We start from the raw sequence: 26815 nt of genomic DNA, 5'->3' as shown, positions 1-26815 counted from the left end.
CCGGTTCACCAGATTATGAGTCTACCACTCTTAACCACTACACCACGCTGGCTGTATTACTACTACTACTACTTTACCTTGCAGAATTGTAGTAAGAAAAGGATAGGCAATGCGCAATGTAGAGCCAAGTCAAAAACCTTTGGTAGCAACGGGAAAGGGGTAGGGAGCTGCCTTTTCTATCTAAACACAGGCATTATATATTTTAAAGAATATGGAGCACAGTTCATAGCAACCCAAGGTAGGGAGCAAACAAGCCAACAAAAGTTGATACATTTAGTTTGTGCAACATGCCTCAGTGGCAACATTTAAGGTGGGGGTGGGGGACCCCCTAGTCCAGATGTTGCTGCACAACAACCCCGTCATCCCTGACCACTGGCTGCACTGATGGGAGTTGGAGTCCAATAAAATCTGGAGGGCACCAAGGCCTGGGGAGTGGACGTTTTCCTTCACAGTCCCTCACTCCCCAAGCCTTCAACAGTTATCACTGGCCTTTAAAAAAGGACCATATGTTTATTTGTGTGTTAATTTTCACATTGTCAGCCTCTTCGGAGGCCTGCTGGTAGGCAGAAAGGCAAGTTAGAAACATTTTAAATAAATTACACAAAATACTAATGACCATGTATTTTAACTCATCAGTATTTTTTTTTAAAGTCACCTGACTGTAAGGGCTGATGTCCTTAAATGTATAGGTAAGTTGTTAAGACAACCCTTGAAAGAGACGTGTCTTTTTATATAGGTATTCCTAGTGTGAAAGGGATCTCCTTTAATTGGGTCTACAGTTGCGACTGTTTAAAATAGATGTAAACTACTAGTTGAAAAGGGTCGTTTGGCTGAAATGTGTATGGCAATTTTAATTTGAAATGTTTTTTAAGTGTATATGGACATTGGCTGCATAGTTGATCTAAGAGCTGACGTAGTTGACCTGAGAGGCGATAGCTGCAAGCAGATTTTGTGTGTCTGGAATCCATGTTTATCATTGTATTTTACTGGGTTTTTCATAGGAACTTTGCATTTTTATGCAAGTAGAACATGACTCATATGTTTGGCTTATCTAATCCCAACTGTTTGGCTTCTAATCCTCCTCCTCCTCACACACAAACTACCCACATATCTTGCATTTTGGGGGGGAATCTAGATCTCCCCCAACTGCAAAGTTTTAAACCTCCTTCAAATGCCACCAAATCTGAGGAACTTCAATCCAATTTTGTGAGCCTTCCCTGACACCTAGTGGTCAAATGACATAAACAAGTAAGAAAAATGGGTGGAAGGAAGGTCTTCAGTTTACCTCCAGGCATGACCAGTTTTTCCTGGTGGATTCCTTTGTGTCTTTCACACAAAAAGTTGCTTGTAATTTTTTGGTGAAACAAGAGCACTTGAGCTGTAAACCAAGCACCATGAGACCCCCTCACCCAAATGATCTTTTTAAAAGCAATCTTGCAGAGTGTGTACAACATACATAGAATCATAGAGTTGGAAGAGACCACAAGGGGCATCCAGTCCAACCCCCTGCCAAGCAGGAAACATCAGGTTTATGTGATTCATCAAGATCTGCATTTGGGAGGTAAGGGTTCTTTCTTTCTTTCTTTCTTTCTTTCTTTCTTTCTTTCTTTCTTTCTTTCTTTCTTTCTTTCTTTCTTTCTTTCTTTCTTTCTTTCTTTCTTTCTTTCTTTGATGTGGTGAACCTGATTTGTGGCTCCTGTAGTCAATGCACCATCTATGATTGAGCATTCTGCCTCAGTGACTGCCCAGGGAATAGCGAGTGAACCAGGGAGACAGCATCTGCCACACACAATTGTCAGAAAAGTGAACCAAGCCACACTGTTTCTTTTGGGAGCAGAAAAGTTGCAGTAAGGGTACACACAAGTAAGATTTCTGGTCTCTCCATTTCTGCGCTGTAGTTTGGGGTCAAATCCCCCCCCCTTCTAGCAATAACTTCTGGGATTGCTCTACAGCCCTTGACTGGGGGGAGAGGTGTGAGGATGCGGGGCTGGGGGAGTGAATTACTGGCTATTGAGGCTCTGCATCTGGTTCAGGCGTAGTCAAGCTCAGCCCTCCAGGTGTTTTGAGACTACAGTTCCCATCATCCCTGACCAGAGGTCCTATTAGTTGGGGATGAGGGGAGTTGTAGTCCCAAAACATCTGGAGGGCTGAGTTTGCCTATGCCTGATCTAGTTCTTCCTCAGTAAAGCTTAGGACAGGACTGCTACCTCAAGGAAGTTTAATAAACCTCCCTGAGGTTGGGAGTCATCCTGATTTTTTAAAGAAAGGGTTACAAGTAAAATGAGTTATGGGGAGGCATGGGATCTGGGTGTTGTGCTACTTAATAAAACATTATTTTCATGTTTTTCAGTGTTTATCTACATCTAATTACAGTGATGTCTCTTTCTGATTTTGGGTCAATCCAAAATTCCGTTTCAGTAGAAGCAAGAAATAGGTTTTTTAAGTGAGGGGATTAGATGAATTCATGGAGGATAAAGTTATCAATAGCTACTAGCCATAGCAGTTGTATTATAACTCCTGGCTGGTTGCTGGGAAAGGACTATTCCGTTCGTAGACAGTTCTTCCCAGGGATGTTCGCCTTGCAACTTCCTTTTACTGTATATCTTTAGGGGCCAGGCAAAAACATTCCTAGATAACCAGGCCTTTGGCCTTTAACTATATGTGACCTTTTAGAAGTGGGTTGGGTGTGTTTAATGTTATCTCTTTCCCTCCTTGGTTTTACTGTACCTGTGTGGGGTTGGTTGTTTGGTGGTTGGTTGTTAAATTGCTCTGGGTTGCCCCGGGCAAGTTGAAACGAATAACTAATTAAATAAATACAATATTGTGTTGATTTCCTGCTTATTAGCTTCTCAGAAGCATCTTGTTGGCGACAGTGGGAGCAGAATATTGGCTTAAATGGACCTTTAGTCCAATCCAATAGGGGTCTTATGCTTTTACGTAGTAAAGGTCACTTAGTATAGCCTTTAGCCATTTAATTAAACTCAGACTGATTTAATACAATATAGGTGTACCTTGTTCATTCTATGTATTTGCCAAGCTCATAATGCTCAGCTGCCTTATGAACCAAACCCCATTTCATTTGTTTTACTCTGGCTGAGAATGTTGAATGCACATGCAGGGTCAACGTGTGCAGAAAGTCATTAATTTTAACCATTAATGAAATTTTTGCTGATTGCTGTATACATGTCGAAACCACCTGACCAAGCAACTTGCTGTTTGCTGACAACTTTCTCTGTTTAGGCCAATTCACTTAATAACATAAAATGTTTTCAAGGAAGTATTACCTCCCATCTAGATCTAATGCCCTCTTTTGTTCATCATCATCATCATCATCATCATCATTTATTTGTACCCCGCCCATCTAACTGGGTTGTCCCAACCACTCTGGACAGCTTCCAACATATATAAAAACATAATAAAACATTAAAGCTTAAAAGGCTTCCCTATACAGGGCTGCCTTAGGGTTATATAGTTACTCATATAACCTATATAGGGTTATATAGTTACTCATCTCTTTGACATCTGATGGGAGGGCGTTTCACAGGGCAGGTGCCACTACCAAGAAGGCCCTCTGCCTGGTTCCCTGTAACCTCACTTCTCGCAGTGAGGGAACCACCAGAAGGCCCTTGGCGCTGGACCTCAGTGTCCGGGCAGAAGGATGGGGGTGGAGATGCTCCTTCAGGTATATTGGACCGATGCTGTTTAGGGCTTTAAAGGTCAGCACCAACACTTTGAATTGTGCTCGGAAACATACTGTTTGTGTGTTAGAAGATTTGGGGCAAATTTTCCAATCAGCTGCCTGCCATGGATGATGCTGTTGGGGTGAGTGCATGGCAGGTGAAGCCAAACTACCGGTAGCTGTTTAGTCTGGAATTGAACACAGATTTTTCTTGTTGCCACCCAGATGTATTCAAGTTGTTGAGCTGTGTTGCCTTTTTCTTAAACCAATTCTGAGCAGTATTTTTGGCCATGAAACACAATTGCAGCACTAGCCTGCCCAGTGTGGACTGGGAAAGCTCAACAGAAGCCTTTCAAGGCAACGGGCTCCTTTAATTAGAGGCTTCCTCTTTGCATCTTATGCCCCAGTTCAGGGAGAGGGGCTTTCATCTCAACCAGAGCAAACTCCAATTAATTTTTATGAGTGCAATTACGAAGTTATGAAATTACAAAATTGTGCTCATCATTTGGGGGGGGGGAGAGACAAACGACGAGCAAATTGCTCTGGCATGGGATGGGCACTGCAGGATAATATCGCACAGTATTAAGTACCATGTAGGACAGCCATTTTTATTTCACTTCTAGCTAAATTCAGAAAATCGGGTGGGGGTGGGGCATTATAACATGGTATATGTGCCCAGTACCATTGACAGCCACACACAAAGCATTACAGAGCAGGCAGAGAACTCTCTCAGTATAGATGAGCTTTTGCCCCATGAAGCTAATTTCAATTCAGTCTGCAGGGAGCTTGCCTATCTCTGCTGCAAAACCACCTCAGCCCTTGCTGAAACGCCCCCGGTTTCTACAAACGTAGACACGGGAGCCGTTGATGCAAGGGGAGCGCAGCCAACTGCAACACAAGTTACAAAGATGCTAAACAGTTTATCTAAAGAGAATCAGAGTTGGGAAAGGAATCTTCGTAGCGTAAGAATGAAGAGGCAAATTTGGGCACACATAAAAACAACCAGTGTTTTTTATCCCATTCTTCCTCCATATTGCAGCTCATTCTCTGCCTTGCCCAGCAATGTAGAGCTGTGCACCTCTTACAATTCTCCATCCTATCTGTGGGCAGAGAAATTTGGGGAGGCGACAATTTCACCAAATTTCTCCAGGTGGGGTAGTCATTTTATGAGTTTCCCAAGGGTGAGACTCGCTATCAGCAGTGACTTGTAGCACAGCTTCTCTCATATTTCCCAAGCTGGTTTTTTTTTTTAAGGCTACTATTTTGTACCCTACCCTATGCTCCAGATTCAGTATCATTTTAGGGGAAGGGGCAAGGGGGTGGGTGGGTGGGGTGGAACTGTGGCCATGACAGAAGTATAATAGAAAACATTTGCCATGTCAACATTTGCAGAACCCATGCGAATTTTAACATGCTCCCTTTGCAGACACTTTTTTTAAAATGGGAAGTGACAGTGCCTGTACCTACAGTTCCTTTGTGTCAAGAGCATCCTTGTCAATATCTTGGTTCTCCTCCTGGTAGGTCGCCTTTGGAACAGCTGAGAGCTACATCTTGACCCAGGACCAACAGCAGAGCCAGCATGTGGTGCTGTCAGTGTGATTTGTGTTGCAGCATGCATACAGGTAAGCAATCGTTGTTTCACCAATGCACAACCACAGAACATCGTTTTTGTACAGAAATGTTCACTGGCCCCTCAAAATACAGCATTGTGAGCAGCGCCCCCATTCCAAAATTGTGTACAGGAGGCTGTCGTCAGAATTCCTACTGTGAATGGGGATTGTGCCCTGCTCTCTGTGGCTAAAAGCCATGGTGACAATTGAGCCCCCATTTTTCCCTCCTCTGGAAGTTGCTTTTCTTCACGGACAGGTTTTTGCTGCAATGGGCAAAAAATAATCAATGGCTGATGGATAAGAGATGGGATTCAAAAGTTGTTGGGTTTTGGGAAGGCAGCAAGTTACCTTATTTAAAAGATTGTTATCTTGCATGTCAGTTTCAAAATGATACTTGAGAGACTTCCGACGCCCCCAATAATAAGGGCCTTAAAGAAAGACTTGATAGTTTCTCCATTTCTTTTCATTGCAATGACCAAACACAGCATGTGGGAAGACAGAGTCAACAGTGTTGCTTTTGCAATGGTCTCCTCTTCCTCAGTCAGTAGAGATTTGACTTAAATACCTGACAACACTTATTCCACCGAGTTTTTATAGAAATCCAGAATATGACAATCCATTATCTTTCAAGGATTTTTGATGGAGGCCTTTCCTCTGATACTGGCAATTGGATACAGAAAATGAACTATTCTGGGAGCTTTTGGTGGTGGTGGAATTCCTCACTTAGTCTTCCAATGGTTCAAATTGCTATAAATCAGTAAGTCTTCATTTGCTTTGGGCAGAGAAAAGATACCCATTTATAGGATTTGAAAAGCCAATGTTAGATAGGACATTTAAGTTTCATTTCAGTCTCATATTTAATGGAAGTCTTTGTTTTGCAGGTTACTGACTTGACTTTCAATATATCAGTTGTAATAAGGGGATACTATTGACCAACTTTTGCAGGGCCATTTTGAAGATTATTTAGCTATAGCTCTGGGTATTTGAAAGGTGGTTAAAAATGCTAAGTATCTGCACCACACACATATATATTCATTTTTCTGGAAACTCACTGAAATTGGTTAAGATGCTACCTTCCTTTGCAAGCACCACAAATCATCTATTGGAATATTGTGTAACAGAACGAAAATGAAAACAACACAGTCCCTGTAACAAAAGCATTAACCTAAATATTGTCTCAGCACAGGCCAACTTGTTTTTGTATCAGCCATACATTTTGTGTTTGGTGGACGAGTTTGATTTCAGTCAGTATTTGCAGCAAGACCCAGGCTCCTGAGGCAAGCTCCAAAAGCACTGCCAAGAACCTGTGTTTCTGGATGTAGGCAGTGGTTGGGATTACATAAGGATACAATCTTAATGTTTACTTAGAAGAATGCTTCACTGAACTAAATGGGTCTTGCTTCCAAACATAGAAGGAACTAGGCTGTATAGTACTTACAGTCTAAATTTCACAAGTCCCCAAGCATATCGAAAATGTTTAGTAACACACTCTGGCAGGGCCGGCTCTAGGTAGAACCCCGGTGGTGCGGGGCGCCAGGGCGCTGGGCTGGCAGCTGGGGTGCTGCGCGGCAAAGCCGCGCGGAAGCCATGCTGCATCCTGCGAGGTTGGGGGCGCTGGAGCGGTCTCCACCCCTCAGTGCCAGGGCGCCCGACCTGCTCGAGACTGCCCTGCACTCTGGCATGTTAACTATATACTGCAATGCAGGTAGAGCGGGCATAGGCAAACTTCGGCCCTCCAGATGTTTTGGGGGCTACAACTCCCAACATCCCTAGCTAACAGGACCAGTGGTCAGGGATGGTGGGAGTTGTAGTCCCAAAACATAAGGAGGGCCGAGTTTGCCTATGCCTGAGCTAGAGCATGGATTCAGATCAGGTTTAAAGAGTGGGTGCATCTGACTATGTGTCTGTAGTGTGCCTCCAGAAACAAACCTCTCTCCAATCACTACCCTACGGCAACTATGATTACTGTAATCCTGCTTGGAATGTGTTGTGGACATAGCAGACATCCTCTGTATGGCCGTACCTGTAAGCAGGAACAGATGTGAGGTTCCCTTTGCTGTGGGGTGATCTCAGCTTCACTTTGGCTTTGCTCCTGTAAAGACACACATACAACCTCCAATTTGAACATGTGATTGCTTCTTGTGGTATTACCCCACCCGTGCTTTACACGTGCTCTTGTATTCTTTCAGTATTTGCATATTCATCCATTCAGGTTTTTACAGTTCTAAAAGTTTCAGTGCAGTTATTTCACAGCTCTGTTCCAACAGTGGTATGCATGTAGGTTTGTGACTTACGCAAGGGCTAGCTAATCAGTGCTACACAAATCCAGATTCTACTGAAGACCAGGACTAGAGATTATCTCAGATCCTGGGAAGATGATGTGTGTGGCACGAATGTAGCACAAATGCAGTGACTAAACTTCCACTGCGAGGTCTAAAATCATATCCATCAAGATGCAACCCCTCATTTAATTACAGTACATCTCGACTTCGAAGTTTTTCTGTCAAGGTTCCTTTCTTTAGTTGCCTCCCAAACACAAAGATAAAATGGTTTTCATTCGTATGTGTATGAGATTCTTAACTAGATACTGGATAGCTCAGTTTGTTAAGAGTGTGGGTGCAGATAATGCCAAGGTTGCAACTTCGATCCCCATACAGGACATTCCTGCATTGTGGGGGCGGGGGTGGACAAGGTGATCCTCAGGGTCTACAACTCCATGATTCTATGACTGTAGTGCAGCCAACACGGAGAGCCAATAACCAGAGGTGTCTGTAAGACTAGCTTAAGCAAACTGTGCCGTCTTTTACCAATGGAAACTGAAGCACTACTACCCCAGTCCCCCTGGCCACATAAAAACTCACAATCAGAAAACAAATCATGTATTGCCAACTGCTCCCTTGAGCATAAATATGCCAATGGTATAAGTATTTGAAATGGGAGCTGATGAAGCCGAGAAGTGTAGTTTGCAAGGAGCCAAGATGCATACTGTGTTATCAACTTGTAAGTCAAGGTGTAAAATAAAACTGGCAAATTAGCTGAGGAGTTGTGCCTGGAAACCATGTGTTTTCCCCAATTCCACCAGCTAGATATCTGAAGCAGACGTGCTGAACACAGTAGCCAACCCAATATTTCCAAGTGTTAACCATTTATAAATAAGTACATTTTTTTCATACATACAGTTCATTGTACAGGTTACAATCTGTATACATTAGGGAGGGGCAGGGGAGAATGCATTCTTTTTGAACTTTTTCCACGTCTATCTGACAGCTCACATGTACAGACAATAAAACTCTGCTCAAGCAAGTACAGTGAAGGGAAAGAAACACATTTCTTTCCTTTTATACAGGGGTGGCCAAGAGTCTTAGCCGAGCGCAGGGGTTTGTGCGGCTGCCCTGCTGCAAAAGATCACAACTGTGTTGGTGATTCAATATATCAGTAAGAGAACAGAACATGCAATTGAATATTATTATACTGTACAGAGAAAATCCTTTACATCAGAATTATAGAAAAGCTAAAAGGAAAAAGAACTCAGTGTCTTCCCAGCAAGTGTCTTGAAGGATGGCAAACCTTAAAGGTTTTTTTTTTTAATACAAAGGAGTGCTGTGTTACTGTACAGAGGCAGACAAGGCAGGCAAAATGCTGCAATGCTCATAGGGAAGAAAATGCAAAATGAAAGAACACCGTCAGAATGGAAAACACGTTTGAACTGGTGCAAAACATTCATCCCCTCCAAAAATACCCCAAACCCTGGACCTATACAGATCAGTGCCTTGCACTCTGTGGAAATGTCAGCATCGGTAAATAACAGTGGGTACACCTAGGAAATGGACTCAGGGTCTGGTGCATGTCCAGGCCGAACAGAGTTGAACTGCCCCACCTTGCTCATGGACTCAGTGTGACGGCAGCCAGAAGAAAAAGCATCATCTCTCTCTTTCCCTTTCTAAGCAAGCGTAAAAGTGCAAAAACCTTTCCCAGTAGGCTCTCAACTCAGAAGTAGCCAGCGGTGTCTGCCTTTCTGTGGGGAAAGCTGTTCTGTGGAGAAGATCCCAAGGAATTGTCAAGAAGGATTACAGGGTTTTATTTGCCAGGAGGGGCCTAGTCTGGTATAGCAGGTGGATTATAATCAAGAACTGCAAACGTAATAGCCTGCTATGTAATTTCAGCCCTTAATATGTTTTTGTTGTTGTTAGGGGAGAAAAATCATCCAGCAAATGAGTTCAAGTAATTCCGGGGGGGGGGGAGCAGTTCAGGTTTTCCACCCCTTTGTGCTTGTGCCCCAAGTTCCTCCTTCGCTTTCCACAGCAACCATACATTTAGTGAAGGCATCTAACATGTCAAAGGAGGTACATTAGTTCTTGTCCCCTTCTAAGCCCTTTTTATAAGCTGAACTCCGGTAGATGAAGGCCCTGGGACTCCCAGTGTATTTAAGAAAAGGGAAATGGGGAGAGATGTCGCCTGCCACCCAAGAGTTTGCAAGGGGCCACCTTAAGCAGAGGAGAATAATTTCTAGGCACGCAGTGATGTTCGTTGCTTTATGTAAGGCGTGGAGAAGCTGGCACTTTGGTTTTTACTAGATGACTTTCCGTGTGAATCTGGAACGGTAGCAATTTTGTTAACTGCTGCAAAAGGCCAAGCCAGTGACTTGGGCTTTCAAAATATGTGCAGGCTCCCCCACCCCTTTCTCCGCAGTCCATTCTCTAATGCTTGTTAGAAGAAATACATGTAATAAAAGAAAAACAGCCTTCAGGCTTAGTATTTGAAAGGAAATGTTCTCCTTCCCAAATGTTCTGCATATGTGGGCAGCCTCTGCCTCTTTGAAACTGCAACAGCAGGCACATTTTCAGCCACTCTCAAATAAACTCTTCACCTCTAAGTACATTTCTTACAGCTAGCAGTATAGCCATGTTCCAAGCTGATAGCTCTCTCCCCTGGAACAAAGCAGACCTTGCAATGTATTCAGACTCCCATCCTATTTTAAAGAGCCAGCTCAGACTAGTTGGGTGGAATTCAACCAACTTTTACTCAAGAGTAGACCCTTTGAAATAAAAAGACCTCATGGAGTCATGTTCATTAATTTCAGCGAGCCTATTCTGAGTAGGCCTAGTGTTGAATTCCACCCTCCGTTTCAAATTTCCAGGTGCCAGCATCAGTTTATAGGCACCCAAGTGGCGAGACTCCGGGAGGCAGACTCAAACCAGGGTCAAGTTAATTGCTTGACTTTTTTTGGTATGTGGTAAGCCATACCACATACCAAAATACCACTTTTTGGGTAGGCCATGGTGAAGCCTGTGAAACCTTGAGACTGTGACAGAGGGTGGAGAGAAGTCTCTACATGTGCCAAAGTCCAGAAGGTGCTCTTTACATTTTAAAGAAAGACTCAATTGGCAGCTTTCTACAATTTGTTGCTGGGACCATGGTGAGTAAAGTGGAACTCCCCCTCCTGGTTCCTATGGTTCTGAGGCTGCTCAGATATGGCAATTACTAACATAACAAACGAAAAAGTGCTTCTTCGCTCCATTCTCACAATTAAGGACAGGTCTAGCTTGGTCCTCAGAGAGAAGCAGCTGGTACTGCTTCAAGAGCCAAAACATATGCACCATAAACCTGCATCTAGATTCTAGCTCTAGAATAAGCCTTCCACTGAGCCTAGCAGCTTTCTGCAGTGTTAGAATGACATGAAGTGGTGGCATACACAGGCATACATTCAAAGCAGAAATGCCACTGGACTATTTGGTGTGTTTGACTGTGCGGGTAAAGAGAGTTCTAAAACTCCAGCTTAGAGAGGGAGACAGGTGCAGCTATTTTTACATGGCCCTTAAAAAAAAGCATCTGGGAGCCTTCAGGGTGGGTGGGTGGGTGGGTGGGTGGGTGAGTGAGTGTTAGCCATTCTATCACACTTTCCTGAGTAGAAAAAGCCTCACTTGGAAAGGCATTTGAATTGCAGAAAGGACAGCGAAAGAAATTACTTTGTGCTCTATCACATTGTATTTCAGGAGAGGACACAATGAGCAACCGAGGTCTAAGCCAAGAGCAAATACAGAAGGAAGTGCCTCCTGCCAACTTCTAAGACAAAAACGGCTCCTATTTCAGCTGAGATGTGTGTTACCTGGTAACTAAAAGCAGTCACAATTAAGCCTCAGGTGCTCCTAAAGAGAATTGCTAGGAGATCAGTTCGGTAAGTCACAGCAAATGTTTCTCTTTATACTGAAAAAAGTACTTCACCTTTTGATGCTTATGTACAACAGCTAATACTTGTGCTATATACTTTGAGTCATTGCTTCTGTTTTAATACACTGAAGGACGAGAGCTGTTCTGTTGTATTTCTAATGAAGACACTGATCACACTTAAATAACCAGCATTTATCATAGTGACAAATGAAACTGTAAAGTGCAACCCCCCCCATTTACAAAGAGAGCAGGTGACAAACCCATCAGTGCAAAAATCCTGTGAAATCACAACACAGTACCGGGGGGGGGGGGAGAAGAGGAGAGGGGGAAACCCTGCCCAATGGAAGTATTAAAACCTTGTTTTGGATGTTGTGCATGCCATTTCTTTCACTAAATACTAAATGTAAACAGATATGGTACTGGGAACCCCGTGGCAGTGAACAGCAGAGCAAAGCAGCCAGATCCAAGAACTACAGCATTATGCCATCAAGAAGATTTGTATGTTGGAACTGCAAAGGTGATCGGATCGGAATGACAGCAACATTGTTCCTCCGTCTCCCGCATGGTGGATACAGCTAAATTTGGTTGCGTTTCTCTACTTGCCTTATCGGAAAAGACAGCAGCTAATGCCTGAGTGCACTCCAGCCATACCAAACAATTTGGTGCGAGGATCTTTTATTGTAGCCCAAAAGGCAAACAACGGAAACAATTCATTTGACCTTCCACTGTCCGCTGCAGTAAAATGGGTTCTATCTTCTGCATGATACAAGCAGTTCTAAAGTAGTTGCCACAAATCTCTTAAGGAAAGAAAAATCACCGATAAACACATGCAAACATATTCTTGTTTGGTGGTGTGTATTCCAGTTTTTAAGAGTTTAAAGTAATCTGTCTTTATAAAGCAGAAAAAAATGTCTAAGACAACACTAAAATCATAAGGATGATCCCTACATATAGCAAGTGCTGAGGGGAGGTTATCAACCCTTTTTACTTCCCCAAGACAACAAAAGTAACGTGTGGGGAAAGCAGGAAGTAGCTTTATCCATCCCAAAAATAAAGGAAAGCAAATTTAAAGTTGCACCTTCTTTATAACTTGGGTTATGTATGAAAGCTCCCTCTCCCCTCTCTCATACACACATTCACAAGAGAGCACATCACTATCCCTTTCACCATGCAAGTTGAAACAGCAGAAAAGCATATCCCCGAAAAATGTAGCTGCCAACTTCTGGACTTGCTGGGCACCAGTACGCCTTGGCAAGCCCCGTAGCAACAGAAGAAATTATGCTAACACCTCTTTTGCTAAGTGTTTTCCATTACTGCAGGTTCTGGAATACAACAGTTAAGAGCTGGAAAAAGATGTACAAAAAGAGTCCGAAGGAAAGATCAAAGTAAAAAACCAAAGTAAAACAAACCCTTGAAAACATCCCCTTCACTCTCAAATAAGGACTACTCGTTCTGAGAATGAAAATATTTCCTGAAACTGTTACGTTAATCTCTTTTGTGCCTGTGAATTCCAGGACCTTAAAGCATAAACATATTGTCAGTAACACTTCCAGGTATGGAACCTGCCAACCTCACCTGAAGGTGCAAGCCTTGCTGTTTAATGGAAATGCCTATTCTAATCACTTTTCTATTTATAGAGAGGGACTCCTGAGGACAGCAAACGGACTTCAGAAAGAAGGCAAGTACTGAAAGTAAATCATAGGAAGCAAAGGGTATGTATATACCTGATTTATGTTTCAGAAATCATTGTATCATTCTGCACATCCTGATAAACAGAAATGAGGAACTCTGTTTCAGCTGGGACAAAAGACTAGCCGTTCACGGCTGGTGCAATCATAGCATGGAGGGGAAAACCCTGCTTAATTAACAGGAAGCCAGCTTTATCCTTTGTCCAACCAAAATGAAGAAAGGGCAAAGTGTGATTTTGCATTCCTTTGTGTTCCTGCCATTTTGCTGTACCTCTGATGACCTTTTGAGCACCTGCATACATTCACAGATTACTACTCTTCATACCCCAATAGAATGAAGGCAGCTAACCTATAGCGGCATGAATCTGAAAAGCCCTTGCTATTCAGGAATGACCTTTAATTGCACTCAGAACTCCTTGCCATGCTTTTTGTCAACATCTGATCTTCTCCCACCCAGTTCTGCCTTCTGTATTTGGCCTGGAAAAACAGCTCCAGCTTCTAACACTTAAGAGCATATTCCTCAAACATCAGTATCGTATTGGTCTAAATGACCCAAATCGCAGCGCCCCACAACTAGAGAAGAAGAGTGGAAGAAAGTGCTTCACTCCGAAAGTGTCTGCAGGAAAAGGAATGCAGAGATGGCTCAATGGATCTCTAACTCAGGAAGCATTGCTACGAGTGTACTAATACTGACTTCTAGGGGGAGGGCATTAACCGTCACAATGGGAGTGCTTGTACAAATTCTGCTTCTCTTTCTCAGTTTCCTCCTTCATGCTTTAAAATGATAGGACACCTCACAGTTTATAATGAGCTTTCTTGATTTGGGAACAATACCTGGAGTGTGAATCGGTAAGGTGCTGTTCCATTAGGACAAGCCCACTGAAAATGGACAGGAAGTCCAACATACAGACCGAGGTAGCCGCCCACTGATTGGCTAAAGTGGAGAGAACTTTGATTTCTCCCTGAATATTTGTTCAACTGCCTCAGAGGAAATCAAAACAGTATCATTCCGAACATGCCTTTCAAAGCAATGTTACCCGTGGAAGTCCATACCAACAGATTGGCTGGAAAGGATTTTTAAAAATTCACAACCATGAACCCTTAATACTAATGTTCAATCCTATCACACCGGATAAAGCAGGATGGGTTTTATGCATAGCTCCTCATTGTATTATGAACAAAATAAAAGCCCCATTCTGTGCTGGTCAACAAGCTCTTTGGACAGAACAAAACAATGTGGACAGCACTGTGCTGACTGAAAGAGTGCAATTTCCAAGTCAAAAGGGCTCAGCACTCTGGAGGAAAATTTAGTGTTTTAAAGCCTATATTCAAACCAATCTGAATTTTGAAATTCACATTTTGTTTTTTTCAAAGAGCTGGTTACCTCTCTTGAGTGAGTAGATTCCTTCTAGGTTAGCCCCAACACTGTGTACTAACATTGCCTAATTGACAGCTGAAGACATGTACAGTGCTGGCTTTATCTGAGGTCAGCTGTGTGCAGCAAAGGGTTTGGAGCATATCTTGGACTGCCTCATCATCACACAGAAAAACCCCCTAGTTGGTGGCCTGCTAGGTGAATGGAAAATTTAAAAAGGGAGGAAGAAAAACAGCAGTGTAATATGGGAATTCAGCCGGGGAAAGTGTGCTGAAAACAAGGCTCTTACTCCAAGACACGTCCGTTTCACACATTAGACTCCACAAATGGTCTCTTTGGTTTGATAGGGGATGTCTGTCCTTGCCTGGAGTCTCTGGAAAGTTGCCTATAGAGGTTGTCCTGATACGCCTGTGCAACAGGCAGTGTCCTGGCCACCTTGACATCGGGATACGAAGAGGTTTGGCTAACTCTCTCTAGGAGGTCTCCTCGGGAGCCATTGGCCAATATCCCATGTGGGCTGTAATAGTCGTCTTCCAGCAAGTGGCCATTCTGTGCATTGTTGGTTTTGTTATAAAAGGCAATGCTGCTGATTGAGGAAGGTGGGCTGAATGTTTCTGGCTGGGGGAGGTTTCCAGGGGACGTGGGGCTTATGACAGTATCCACTGAAGACACAGCCCAGGTTCTGTTCTGTTGGTGCAGGTGGGGATACTGCTGAGTCCGGGCCGTTTTATCAATGATTCCCATGAAAGGTGTGGTCCTGGAGCGGGCAGGCTCGCTGGGGTAACCTCCCTGCGTTGGAGAGACTGGGGAAAGCTCATCACATGACCTGTCATAGGCAGGCTTAAGGGGGATCTCCATCTGCTGAATAGAAGCAGAAGGGCGAAAGGGGGGGTTCATATTGGGAGTGGATGAGATGCTATTGCTGGAAGGGGAAAATCGGAGGCCAACACTTTGAGAATGAAGCAGAGGCCTTGGGGTCGGTGGGTGAGGTTTTATTTCATTGGGGTTTACCGCCATGGGCCTTCGTATCAAGTGAGAGATATCTGGTGAACCAAGCTGGCTAGTGGGTAGGGAGGAACGTTCTAGATCGAGCTTTGTATGACAGACTGGGTAATAGGAAGCTGACTGGCTGCGCCCGATCTGTGGGGTCTGGTTATATCTCATCCCACCGCGATAGGCAGAGGAAGGCCTTTGTGGAAGATCCTCTTTAGCCAGCCCTCCATGCTGGCAGATGGCCCCTGCACTGAGACTGGCCTGAACGTGCTGCATGGGCCGCCCATCCCCCGCTATTCCCCCAATGGAGCTCTGGTAGACCAGCCGATTTTGGCCAGCGGTCATTTCCGTCGATGCCGACTGGTATTTGCTGGTCACTGAATGGGCCACCTGACCGTAAGTGCCCGTCGAGATCACAGTACTGCAGTGCACAGCTGAACTTGGCTGGTTGCTTCTGACGATCTGTGCCTTGGCAGGTTGCAACCTGAGCCCTTGCTGGGGGACTGCAACAGGCAGCGGAAGCATCTGGAAGGACCTCTGTGTCATTTTGGAGAGTGGAGACTTTGGCCGACTGGGAAGTTGACTGATGCTGGGTTCCTGCTGATATCGTACGGGCGAGCCAGACTGAGCCCTGTAGACACTCATGCTATCTGCTGGAGGGCTAGCTCGGTACTGAGGGCCTCTACGGAGGGGAGAAGGAGGTGGGCTTTGATATTCTTTCCCTTGGCTACCTACTGGAGGTGGGCTAAAACGGTAAGACGAGGCTTGGTGAGCAGGAGATGTGTGTGCTGGGCTAGGCCTATAATGGGAGTTCTGGTGTGTTGGGGAGAGTGCTGGGGAGGTGGGCTGGTACCCTTGCCTTGTTGGTGACCCCACAGAACTATTTGACCTGAAGTCAAACACCTGGTGTGAACTAAGTGGTGAGCTGGAGATGTAGGCAGAGTCTCGGTGGGCAGGGGAAGAAGGTGGGCTCTGGATGATGGGCAGAGTTTGGCTAGGCCTTGACTCCGTCTGCAAGCCAACAGAAATGTTTTCTTCTACATCTTGCTCAAGATACTCCTCTTCCAAGATGTCCTGCACTGCATACAACTCTTCGTGCTGCGTTTCAGGTTCAGATACCGCAAGAGGCTCTTGCTGTAGTTGCGCCTGCGTCTGTCTGCACTCTTCCTCCACCCTCATCAGCAGCCGCTGGATCTCACGGTTGTTCGGACAGAGCTTGATGGCCTCGTTCAGGTCCTCCAGCGCTGCTGAAAACTGCCTGCTTGACCCAAAAGAGGGGACAAAAAAGAAGAACCAAAGTTACTCTGGATTGGAATGGATTTGGCAAGACTCAAGCAACAAGTTTCTTGCGAAGAAAAGCATTGCTAGTCATGGTGGGGAGGATGTTCCGAGTCCTGTAAGAACCAGATTCTTCAGCCTTTGGCTGTTTCTTCCATTTCCACAGCAGAGGACACAAGCCAGTTTTCCCAAGATTGCTCTCTTGGAAATGAAGGGAACAAAGAAGGCAACTTTATGGTACACAGGGTAGGTTTAGCTGTGCCCCTCCAACTATTTAAGGTCTGAGCTTAAGCCCTTACAGTGCTCCAGGCAAGTGGCAAGCTCTGGCCTTCCTGCAGCCAATGCATTCTGCTCTCATTCTCTTGGGAATGAAGGGAACAAGGAAGGGAGAGAGTGCCTGACACAAGCCCACAATGCCTTTGGCTATCTTTTGAGGAACAGAAGGGTGGGGAGTTTGGGGGGAGGTGGGTTGTCATTTACAGGGACACTGGTAGCTTTTCAACAAAACAGTCATCTACTTGAATGTGATTGCGATTGGTAGAGAATATCCTCTACACCCTTCATGCATTTTGTTTTATTGTTTGGTTTTTAAAAACACAACAATTTCCCCAAGTCCCAAAACTTTGACCTACCCTGACTGCTGATGCTAGGAGGCAAGGCATGGTATGGCAAGGGAAGGCTTTTTTTTAAAAAAAAAGTGGTATAATGGACCCTGAGTGAAGAAATGTGGGAAAGTCCCAGAAAGGAAATTGGTTGCCAATTTATTGCAAGCTGTGGGGAGCCGAATATGAATGCATAAAAGAGGGAAAGTGTGGCTCAATTCATAGAGCTTTGTTTTGGAATGGAAATTTAATTATAGCAGTGAGAGACCCATACGAGGGTTTATTGCCACTTCAGTGGGTCGTCCTTGAGCTGAGAGGTTAAACTGCAGGGCCTCAAGCTCAGCAGTGATGATCAAATGGATAGGTACAAAAGAAACTCTGGAACAAAACAAAGCTCCAAACAGTCACAGCAGGCACCCTACTCCATGAGCTGAGCAAAGAGGCTAGCAGTGGCTGAAAGGCAAAGCTCTCCAGTCAGTTCAGGATTCTGAAATGTGATCCCACCTGCAGCAGATGAGCCAGGCCCCTTTAAGCACCAACCAGAACACAGATGAGATACAACTGGATCCCACTGCTTTCATCCCATAGCAACAACTAATTTTGAGCACAGAGCAGAGCAATCACTAGTTAACCCCCAAACATGCCCTCCAGATGCTCAGCTGCTGCATGCTTCAGTGATGTGAATAAATCTAGCACAGAATGCTCTGAGGACACTATGGTCCAGCTTACAGAATTACTATATTTGGAACTGTGGAAGGTGCTCAGCTTAATGGAAGAGGGCGAGTTTCTTAACCTGGTATTTCTGAGGGTTAGAATTATAGTCTCCCCTGGGCAATCCCTCGCTGTCGATTCATTTGTGTGGAATGGGGGCGTTTTTGGAATGTGTCACACCCAAACCTCAGGAGAACAGAACCTTTCATTTCTCTCTGGCTCTCCTCTCACCTGCTGCTGCGTTTGGCCCTTGCTCTTGCATAGTAAGCTTCATAAGATTTCGGTTTCAGCTCCAGTGCTTTAGTAGCAAATTCCTCCGCCATTCCAAAATCCTGCCATCACAATAGGTGCGTAGATAAGTCATTGAATATATACACACACACAGAATTTGGGAAGAAAAAATAATAATATGACATGGAAATATTTTTATATGTGGACTTGGTATTTCCCAACACTGACATCATGTCACAGATAGCTGGTATCGAGAGATCCAACCCTGTTTTGTGAAGTTACGATGTTATCCGCTCCCAAGCTGGGCCTATAAGGACTCACTTCGTTCCTTGGTGTCTCTTCAATCGGTATGCTGTCTGCCCTGGAAACCTTGCTGGATAAATGATTCTGTCAATTTTACAGGTCTTCTTTAGTGTATGTACTTATTGTTGATTTTCTTCCTGCACCACTAATCTAGAAGTGTGGCCTAGACCTTTACACTGGGCACTGTTGGAAACAGGAGTTTCCATCAATCTGCTCTTCTCATGACCTTTCTTTGGGGGGGGGGGGTTCTTTTGAACTGTGTGCTAAAGGAACATGTGAAGGGGTTCATAGCTGCACAGCTTTGCCCCTTGCCAGTTTCAACGCTGGCTACTCACCCTGCCAACTGTGATTGGGCTGAATGTTTGGGTATAGGGTACCTTAACACGGCTGCTGACTCTGGCTGGAGTGGATGTCTGCAGTGAAGCTATGCAACACAACCCTGCGATGAGGGCATTCAAGTAAGCCTCTACTTACACAGTAAGTCTGAATTTTTTATTTTTTATTTTTGCTAACCAATAAAAAAGGAAAATGCAAACCTTGGGAAGGTTAAGAAAACCTTTCAAAATGGTCTGGATATGCTCACTGGGTATGTTTGGTTTTATACATACATTTTTAGTTTCTTGCTTCTCTCCTCCCTAATAAAGCACTCCCCTAAACAATTTATGCTACCTGCAAATTCAACGCTAATGTAAGTTAACACTGTTTCTTAGCTCTGTGGCCACACTTAACAGATATGATTAAAACATGTCTATTCTTTAAAATGTTTGCATGCTGAATCCTTGACTTTAAATCCAAATGTGTAAAGCTTTATTATATATGTTGGCTTCTATATTGCGGAGACATTTACTGGATTCCTAGCATAAACAGTATTGTTTCTCTTTCACGCACTTGTAAAAACACTTCCCATGCTATGTTTTTAGACACAGGAACAGATTGCAGCTAACGCGAATTGTTGCCCAGCTCCAGGAGGAGGATGGGAGGGTGTGGGGTATGTGTTTCTGATTCTGAGTCACTGCTCTAAGAGAAAGCAAGAGCTTCAGAAGGCTATGACAGCATTACAAGTCCGACAGCATCCTCCTATCTGCACACATACAGACATTGAGAAAAAAAAATCAAAGAGAGCTATAACAGCTGTTTTTATATAGCGATGAATTTTTAATTGCTTGAAATTAATCTCAAACCATTGCTTGGCTGTTTCAGAACTGTAAAACGCCAGTGCTCTGTGAAGGACAACCAGGTTACAAAAAGGTAGAGGTTTTCAAGGCCATTCCAGGAGTCTGGGAAAGAGTCTGGTTAGGGAGTGGTTAGGAACAGGAAAGGGAGCTGGGAAAGGATCATCGCCAGGAAGGGGCTTTGAGAAGGAGGCCACTTACATTCATTTTCCTCCGGCATCTGGAGAGGTTGAGAAGGAGTGACACCTTCAGTTCCCGGAAGGTTTTCAGGTCCTCTCCAAACCCTTCTCGGGGGAACTTCTTCAGAGCATACTGGTAGCGCTGGGCAGCCTCCTTCACTTTCCCTTTCTAGCAGAATGGCAAACAGGTCAAAATGCACCTCTCAGTTTTCTATTTCAGCACTGTAGCAGTTATAAGACAATCACTGAAGACAGCTGAATGTGCCTACACAGTTGCATCAGAGGGATCTAGAAATAAGCATGGCAAGCTGTCGTTCCTTGCCAAATGAAATTTGGCTGCATGGAAGTCTTTAAGAGAAAACCTTTCCTCTGTAGATTGTAAATAAATTTCTGGTGTGCTCTTAGGTTTCTTGTTCTGATACTGGAGGGAGAAAGCTTAGCACAGCTGAAAAGCTCAGACCCTAGAGAATGGTTAGGTGGGTTTTCTTAAGATGCCACTGGATTGACTGTCAATACTAAATACACTGGGTAACGGTTAGTTCAAAGAATGACTGGGCACATCATGTTCACTGGAAGTATGTCCAAAAGTATTGCACACATTGGTACTAGTCTGTGGTACTGACCTGGTCAACTACTTGTCTGTCTCACCATGGGCAGGGGACCAATGAGGACACAAGTGACCGACTAACAACATGTGCCTGACAGTAATATAAACTGCCCAAAGGTTCCTGCCAAACAGAACCTCTTCCTGTACTACTTTGACATAAGGCTTAGAAAAGAGTGGCTGTTTCCACCCCTCACACATGGCTGATTTCCCAGCTGAAGGAAATTTTGAACTATTAATGGCCTCCCCACTATAGAAGCAGAAGGATTTCAAGGATGGATTTGGCAGGAAAGAGCCTCTTGCCTACAATACCACTTCCAGTCCTGGAAATGGAGGGGTCAGTGCAGAGGGACCTCCATAATATCGTAAGTGGCACATACTTTTAAATTACCTGTCTTTCCCAAATTGCCTCTAGTTTCTGTATCTCAGGGCAATTGCCTCCAATGCATCTCTTTTTATTCATCTATTTATTCATTCACTTTATGAAACCATTTATATCCCACCCCTTGCTGTTGCAAAAGGAGACTCAGCTTACAATATCTACAAATTACAATTTTATGAAAACAACAATATACACCTATCATTGAAAAACACATGAAAATCAGTTAATTTTGTAGGTTTGTTTGGTTTATCTGTCAGATGCAGCAAAACCCTGCCAAGATATAGTGGTTAACAATCAGCAGAAAATAGCAAGGGAGGAAACCAACTACAGTTGTACCTTGGAAGCCGAACGCCTTGGCTCCTGAACAAATCGGCTCCTGAACAATCAAAACCTGGAAATGAGTGTTCTGGTTTTCGAATGATTTTCGGAAGCCAAACGTCTGGCACAGCTTCCAATTGGCTGCAGGATGCTCCTGCAGCTAATTGGAAGTTGCACTTTGGTTTTTGAACGGTTCTGGGAGTTGAACGGACACCCAGAACGCATTCTGTTCGGAAACCAAGGTACTACTATACAACTTTCATTGGGCAAGGCATTGCATAAGCTTAGTGCCTCATTTTGTGTCTTCTGCTCATATCACCAAAATATCTACATTGGATGGCAACATCCCATTGGCACCAGCAGAGGCTTTCTTCCCAAGGCAAGTAGCAATGTGGTGCAGAATTTTAATTTTTAGTGCAAGGTATAAACTGTAGCCAAGCAGTAGCTCAAGATTCTGAATTAAGAGAACCACCTTGATTCTAAGAAAGCTATTCCACGTATTGGAGAACATAAAAGTGTTTTTTGGTTGTTGCTACTGCTGCAAGCCCAGCAATTTAGTCAAGCAGTGATGCTATGGACAATCCTGTCAGACACGGGGCTCAATGGGGTCTCAAGTTCTATGGACATGCCGACTGTATGCATTTAATCCCAATGGCCATGAGCAGTGCAAGAGCCACCAGATCAAAATATCAAAAATAAAGATATATTCTGCAGAGGCAACCCTTAACTTAGATGTACTGCAGTGTTTTCAAGTAATGGGCACCTGCTGCCAGGTTCTGAGACTAGGGGATTTTTATTCATTCAAGCTACTGTCAGGACTGCTTGTGCTAAAAATTACAAATTAACTGATGCACATGAATTGTGCAACTTAAGCACAGTTATATATACTTGCTCATTTGAATTCAAATTATTCAAATTAGGTTCTTTTAGCCACTGAGAGAGTGAAGGTACTCTGCAGAATAAAGAAACATCATAGACTTGACACCCACTCAGTCACCCTTGTGGCATATAGTCAGAAGAGCAAGTGGGGGGAATGCTTTTTTAAAAAAATGTGAAAGTTCAGGAACTCTTTTGATGCACTTGCAGCAGCAAAGAAATAAACATTGATAACTAGATACAAAGTCATTTACTGATACTTGGTGAAAAACTCAGTTTTCCATCTCTCACCTTGTAAAACAGGTCTCCTTCCTCCATCAACTTGCTCAACAGGATGACCATGATGTCTGGCTTGGAGGTGGCCATCGCCCAGGTTGCTGGACCTGTAGTGTACAGGATGCATGATGGGTAAAAAACTCATACAATGCAAAAGGTGGTAAGGGAGGAAAGCTAAGGTGGATAAACATCCTGGGGGGGAGAGAAATTTCTGCTGGAGAGAACAACTTGGTGCAGCCAACCCAAGGAGCAAGATGGTCCCAAGCAAAAGAGTGGGGTTCTCACAAGAATGCCTCAAAGCTAAAAACGCCTTTCCCTTGCAATATTTTCTTTCAGTTCATTTGAAATGACTCGCAAGTGCTGGAGAAGAAGGCATCAATACCCACCAATTAGCACTGGTGGGAAGTAAAGACAGTTACGTTCTGGAAAATGTAATTAGTGAAGAAATCAAAAGGGTTTAACAAACAATATAGATCAATCCATGTAAACTTTAAATATGGTATGCTACAGCAACTTGGATGTATTTGGGGCTGAAAATTTATTTGTGATATATTTGTGTCAGCACAATGTGAAAAGAGTTTTTAAAAATATTTGGTGTTTCAGAACAATGCTCACTTCAAACAGGGCTTATACCTGGATACACTCCCCTTCTACTGCAGTCCAATTCTACCACTGTTTTGTGTAGGCCTTTACAAATCCACCAAGCCTTCATGGTCTCACTTGGCAAGCTAATTGTCAAATAGGGAAGCTCTCAAACAGCCAGAAAGGCATGGAGAAGCATTTCAGAAGGCTTTGAGTAAAAAAATAAAAATAAATTGGCAGCATTTTAAAAGTGAATTAGGTCTTGAGGTCAAGTTATTCTCTGCAACAGTAAGGAAAATAATAATAATTGTTTGAAGGTGAGAAAAAAATGAAAAGAGAAGGGAGAGAATGCAGGCAGGCAAAACCATAGAAGAGAAAGCAGAGCTGTCAGACCACCAAGCTGGATGATGACAGCAATGATGTATACCTCGTGGGCGACTCGGGAGCGTCTGACAGCCTTTGAAGAAAAGGAGAAAACAAAAAAGTTGTAGAAGAGGGAGAGAAAAAAATGGATGAAGGTGAATTAAAAAAAAAGGAAAAAGCAGCAGTGAGAGGCAGGCAGCAAAGCAGCCAAGGCACCAGCAAATTCCCTTGTGACGTGAGGGGTTGTAGGGGAGTAGAGCAGTGCAGGCAATGCCCAAACCTGGAAGCATCTACAGAGCAAGGAAAGCAACAGCTGACAGCAGCATATCAGCACAGCAGCACAGTAGAATCGTTGAAGTGGTGGTCATTCTCAGAGGAAAAACCTCATTAAGAGTTACTCTCCCAGTTTGCCAAGAGCTAGGCAGGGGGGAAATCCAATGTCCGATTAACACAACGCAGCAGCCAAAGCACACAGGAATGCTGGCATTCTGCTGGTGAAGCAGAAGCAGCATTCTTTCAAAACTGGATGACATGCCTTTTTCATAGGAGTGCCGCATGTTTGCACAACCTGGGAGGAAATATGGCTCTTGAGAGATTCACAAGGTGGGTTTTCTTTTCTTTGACTGTTCCTACCTATCTTGGCTCCTTTCTTCAGTAGTGCGACAACAACAGAAGTATTGCGGCAACCCACTGCCCTGTCGAGGGGGCGCATCCCACTGTAATCCACATGCTCAATCATGGCACCGTGATCCACCAGGAACTGAACCTACAAATAAGCAAGCAACTGAAATCAGCATCACCCTGGAAGTCATAGACATTATGATCATGCAATTAAGTGCAGGTTTTTGAGCTCAAAAGAATTGAGAGTGGGATGCTGAGCCAAAATGGCAAACCCAACTATTTTTATCCTTCACCTCATTTGACTCCTGAAGGAACTTAAGAGTTGGAATGAATCAAAAAGCCATCAGATCCAACCCCCAGCTCAAAGGTAAAACCACCCATATATGCCAACCACACACTCCAGGCCATACCAAATCAGAGAGAGCATACATGCCACACAGCAAATAGCTGCAGACTTCATTGTGTTGAAGTGTGATGTCTACTTTTGCTTGACACTATACTGTTGGTCTAAGGCAGGCATCCCCACATACCTGCCAAGTTCCTGCCTTAAAAATAAGGGATCGGACCGGAAGTAGCAGACCGGAAGTAGCGCTGCCGCCAATTTGGAACTGGGCGGAGCATGCTCAGAAGTGACTTTTGATGCTGCTGTGCCCAGTTCCAAAATGGTCACCGCACCAGAAGTCGCGCTGCAGCCATTTTGGAACTGGGCAGAGCAGCATCAAAAGTTGCTTCTGAGCATGCTCCGCTCAGTTCCAAAATGGCCGCCGTGCCAGAATAAACCGGGAAAAACAAAAAAAAATCCGTTTGTTCGGCTGGGAACAGCTGGAAAAATGGGGGTTTCCCAGGGAATACGGGAGACTTGGCAGCTATGCATCCCCAAACTGCGGCCCTCCAGATGTTCTGGCCTACAACTCCCATGATCCCTAGCTAACAGGACCTGTGGTCGGGGAAGATGGGAATTGTACTCCAAAACATCTGGAGGGCTGAAGTTTGGTGATGCCTGCTCTAAGGCCTGTTCTTTCTTTTTCTTTCAGCTCAGTACATTAGAAGCAAAACTCCCTCAGTGTGCTCAAGTTGACCACTACTGTAGGATAAGAATTTGAAGGTGGTTTGTGGCCACATTCCTCAATTAGCTCAGTAAATCAACCACAGTATCCTCCTGGAGCAGCTGTCCAACTTAGGGGTGAGTTGCACCGCTTCGCGGTGGTTCCGGTCCTACTTGGCTGGACATTTCCAGAGGGTGATGCTTGGGGAGTGTTTTTCAGCCCCATGCAGCCTCCAATGGTTTTATCTCCTATACTGTTTAACATCTACACGAAACCACTGAGTGGAGTTATCCAGAGGTTTGGAGTACACTGTCAGCAATATGCTGATGACACACAGCTCTACTTCCTCTTTACATCCGCAGGTGAGGCAGTAGGTGTGCTGGATCTTTGTCTTGCCTCGGTAATGGACTGGATGAGAATCAACAAACAAGCTCCATCCAGATCAGCCTGAGGCACTGTTAGTGGCCAGTTCCCTATATCAGATGGATGGGAGGTTGCCTGCTCTTGATGGGGTTACAGTTCCTCCGAAGGAGTGGGTATGCAGCTTGGGGGTACTCCTGGAGGCTCTGTTGTCACTTGAGGCCTCAGTGGTGCAGAGTGTCTTTCATCTGCTTCAGCTGGTGGACCAGCTGCACCCCTACCTGGGCAGGGACAGACTAACTACTGTTGTCTATGCTCTGGTAACCTCAAGGTTAGAGTACTGCAACACATTATACGTAGGTCTGCCTCTGAAGACATTTCGGAAACTTCAGCTGGTATAGAATTTAGCGGCCAGGTTGCTCAGTTTGAGCATATTACACTGATCCTGGCCCAATTGCATTGGCTGCCAATTAGTTTCAAAATGCTGGTTTTGACCTACAAAGCCTTAAACAGCTCAGGACCGCAATACCGCAAGGATCATGCTTCTCTATATGAACCTACTCAGACCCTCATCACCTGAGGCCCTTCTTCACCCTCTTTGTGAGGGTGGCAACATGCGTTTTCTACAGTGGCTCTCCATTTGTGACATGTTCTCCTCAAGAAGGTTCAGCTGGTGTCTTCATTATACACTTTTAGGCACCAAGCGAAAATGTCATCTTCATCAAGGCCTTTGGCTGATTAACATCTGATGCACTTTTAAATGTGTTATGGGGGAGGGAATTGGTTTGTTTTTGTTCTCATTTTTATGATGTATTCTGTGTTTCTTATTTTCTATTTTTATGTTGTGAACTGCCCTGAAATCTACAGGTGAAGGGCAGTATACAAATTTATTTAATTAATTAATTAAACTAAGTTTGCAAAGGGTTTTCCAAAGGTTGACATCATCCTGGATTTGAATTCTCTCTGACCCCCCGCCCCCCGCCCCCAAAGCACCTACCACTTCTGCATCACCATAAAAAGCAGCTAGATCCAATGGCGTGCGCCCATTTTTGTCAGCATGGTCTGTAGCAGCTCCACTCTCCACCAAAGCTCGTACTACTGAAAGGTGTCCCTTTAGGCAAGCCCAGCTGAGGGCAGTAAGTCCTTCTTTGTCCATTAGGGAAATGGAGGATCCTGGGAAAAACAAAACACAAAGCAAGACTGCTTAGGGTATTTCCAAATACGCTAAACCCACCTGCAACTCATAGTGCCCCTCCTTAGAGTTTCATTCCTGGAAGTTGTTTTTTTTTCTTCCATGGAAGTGTGTGCCTTATTTAAGAGACGTTTATGTCCCCTGCAATATTCCATATACTGGCTGGGCCCGGAACGTTGGAGGAAAATTGCCACCAACTAGTTTGC

General features: G+C 44.3%; 1 protein-coding gene across 14 annotated transcripts in view; it reads right to left on the bottom strand.

Moving 5' to 3' along the window:
• Positions 1 to 11146: 11146 nt before the first annotated feature.
• TANC2 (tetratricopeptide repeat, ankyrin repeat and coiled-coil containing 2) overlaps positions 11147 to 26815 on the bottom strand; it is a 196449-nt gene continuing 180780 nt past the window's right edge. For all 14 annotated transcript variants that reach the window (XM_035136412.2, XM_035136410.2, XM_035136417.2 and 11 more), the window contains 6 exons: positions 26415 to 26590; positions 24024 to 24156; positions 22461 to 22552; positions 20012 to 20158; positions 18336 to 18436; positions 11147 to 16771 (listed from right to left, as the gene is read on the bottom strand). In XM_035136412.2, the coding sequence (XP_034992303.2) occupies positions 14827 to 16771; positions 18336 to 18436; positions 20012 to 20158; positions 22461 to 22552; positions 24024 to 24156; positions 26415 to 26590 (2594 nt within the window). In that variant the 3' untranslated portion in view covers positions 11147 to 14826. The remainder of the gene's footprint in view (positions 16772 to 18335; positions 18437 to 20011; positions 20159 to 22460; positions 22553 to 24023; positions 24157 to 26414; positions 26591 to 26815) is intronic.

Source organism: Zootoca vivipara, chromosome 13 (genome assembly GCF_963506605.1).
Source record: "Zootoca vivipara chromosome 13, rZooViv1.1, whole genome shotgun sequence".
NCBI lineage: Eukaryota > Metazoa > Chordata > Lepidosauria > Squamata > Lacertidae > Zootoca > Zootoca vivipara.
Note: the sequence above shows the minus strand (reverse complement) of the source record. Positions and strands in the feature narration are given on the sequence as shown.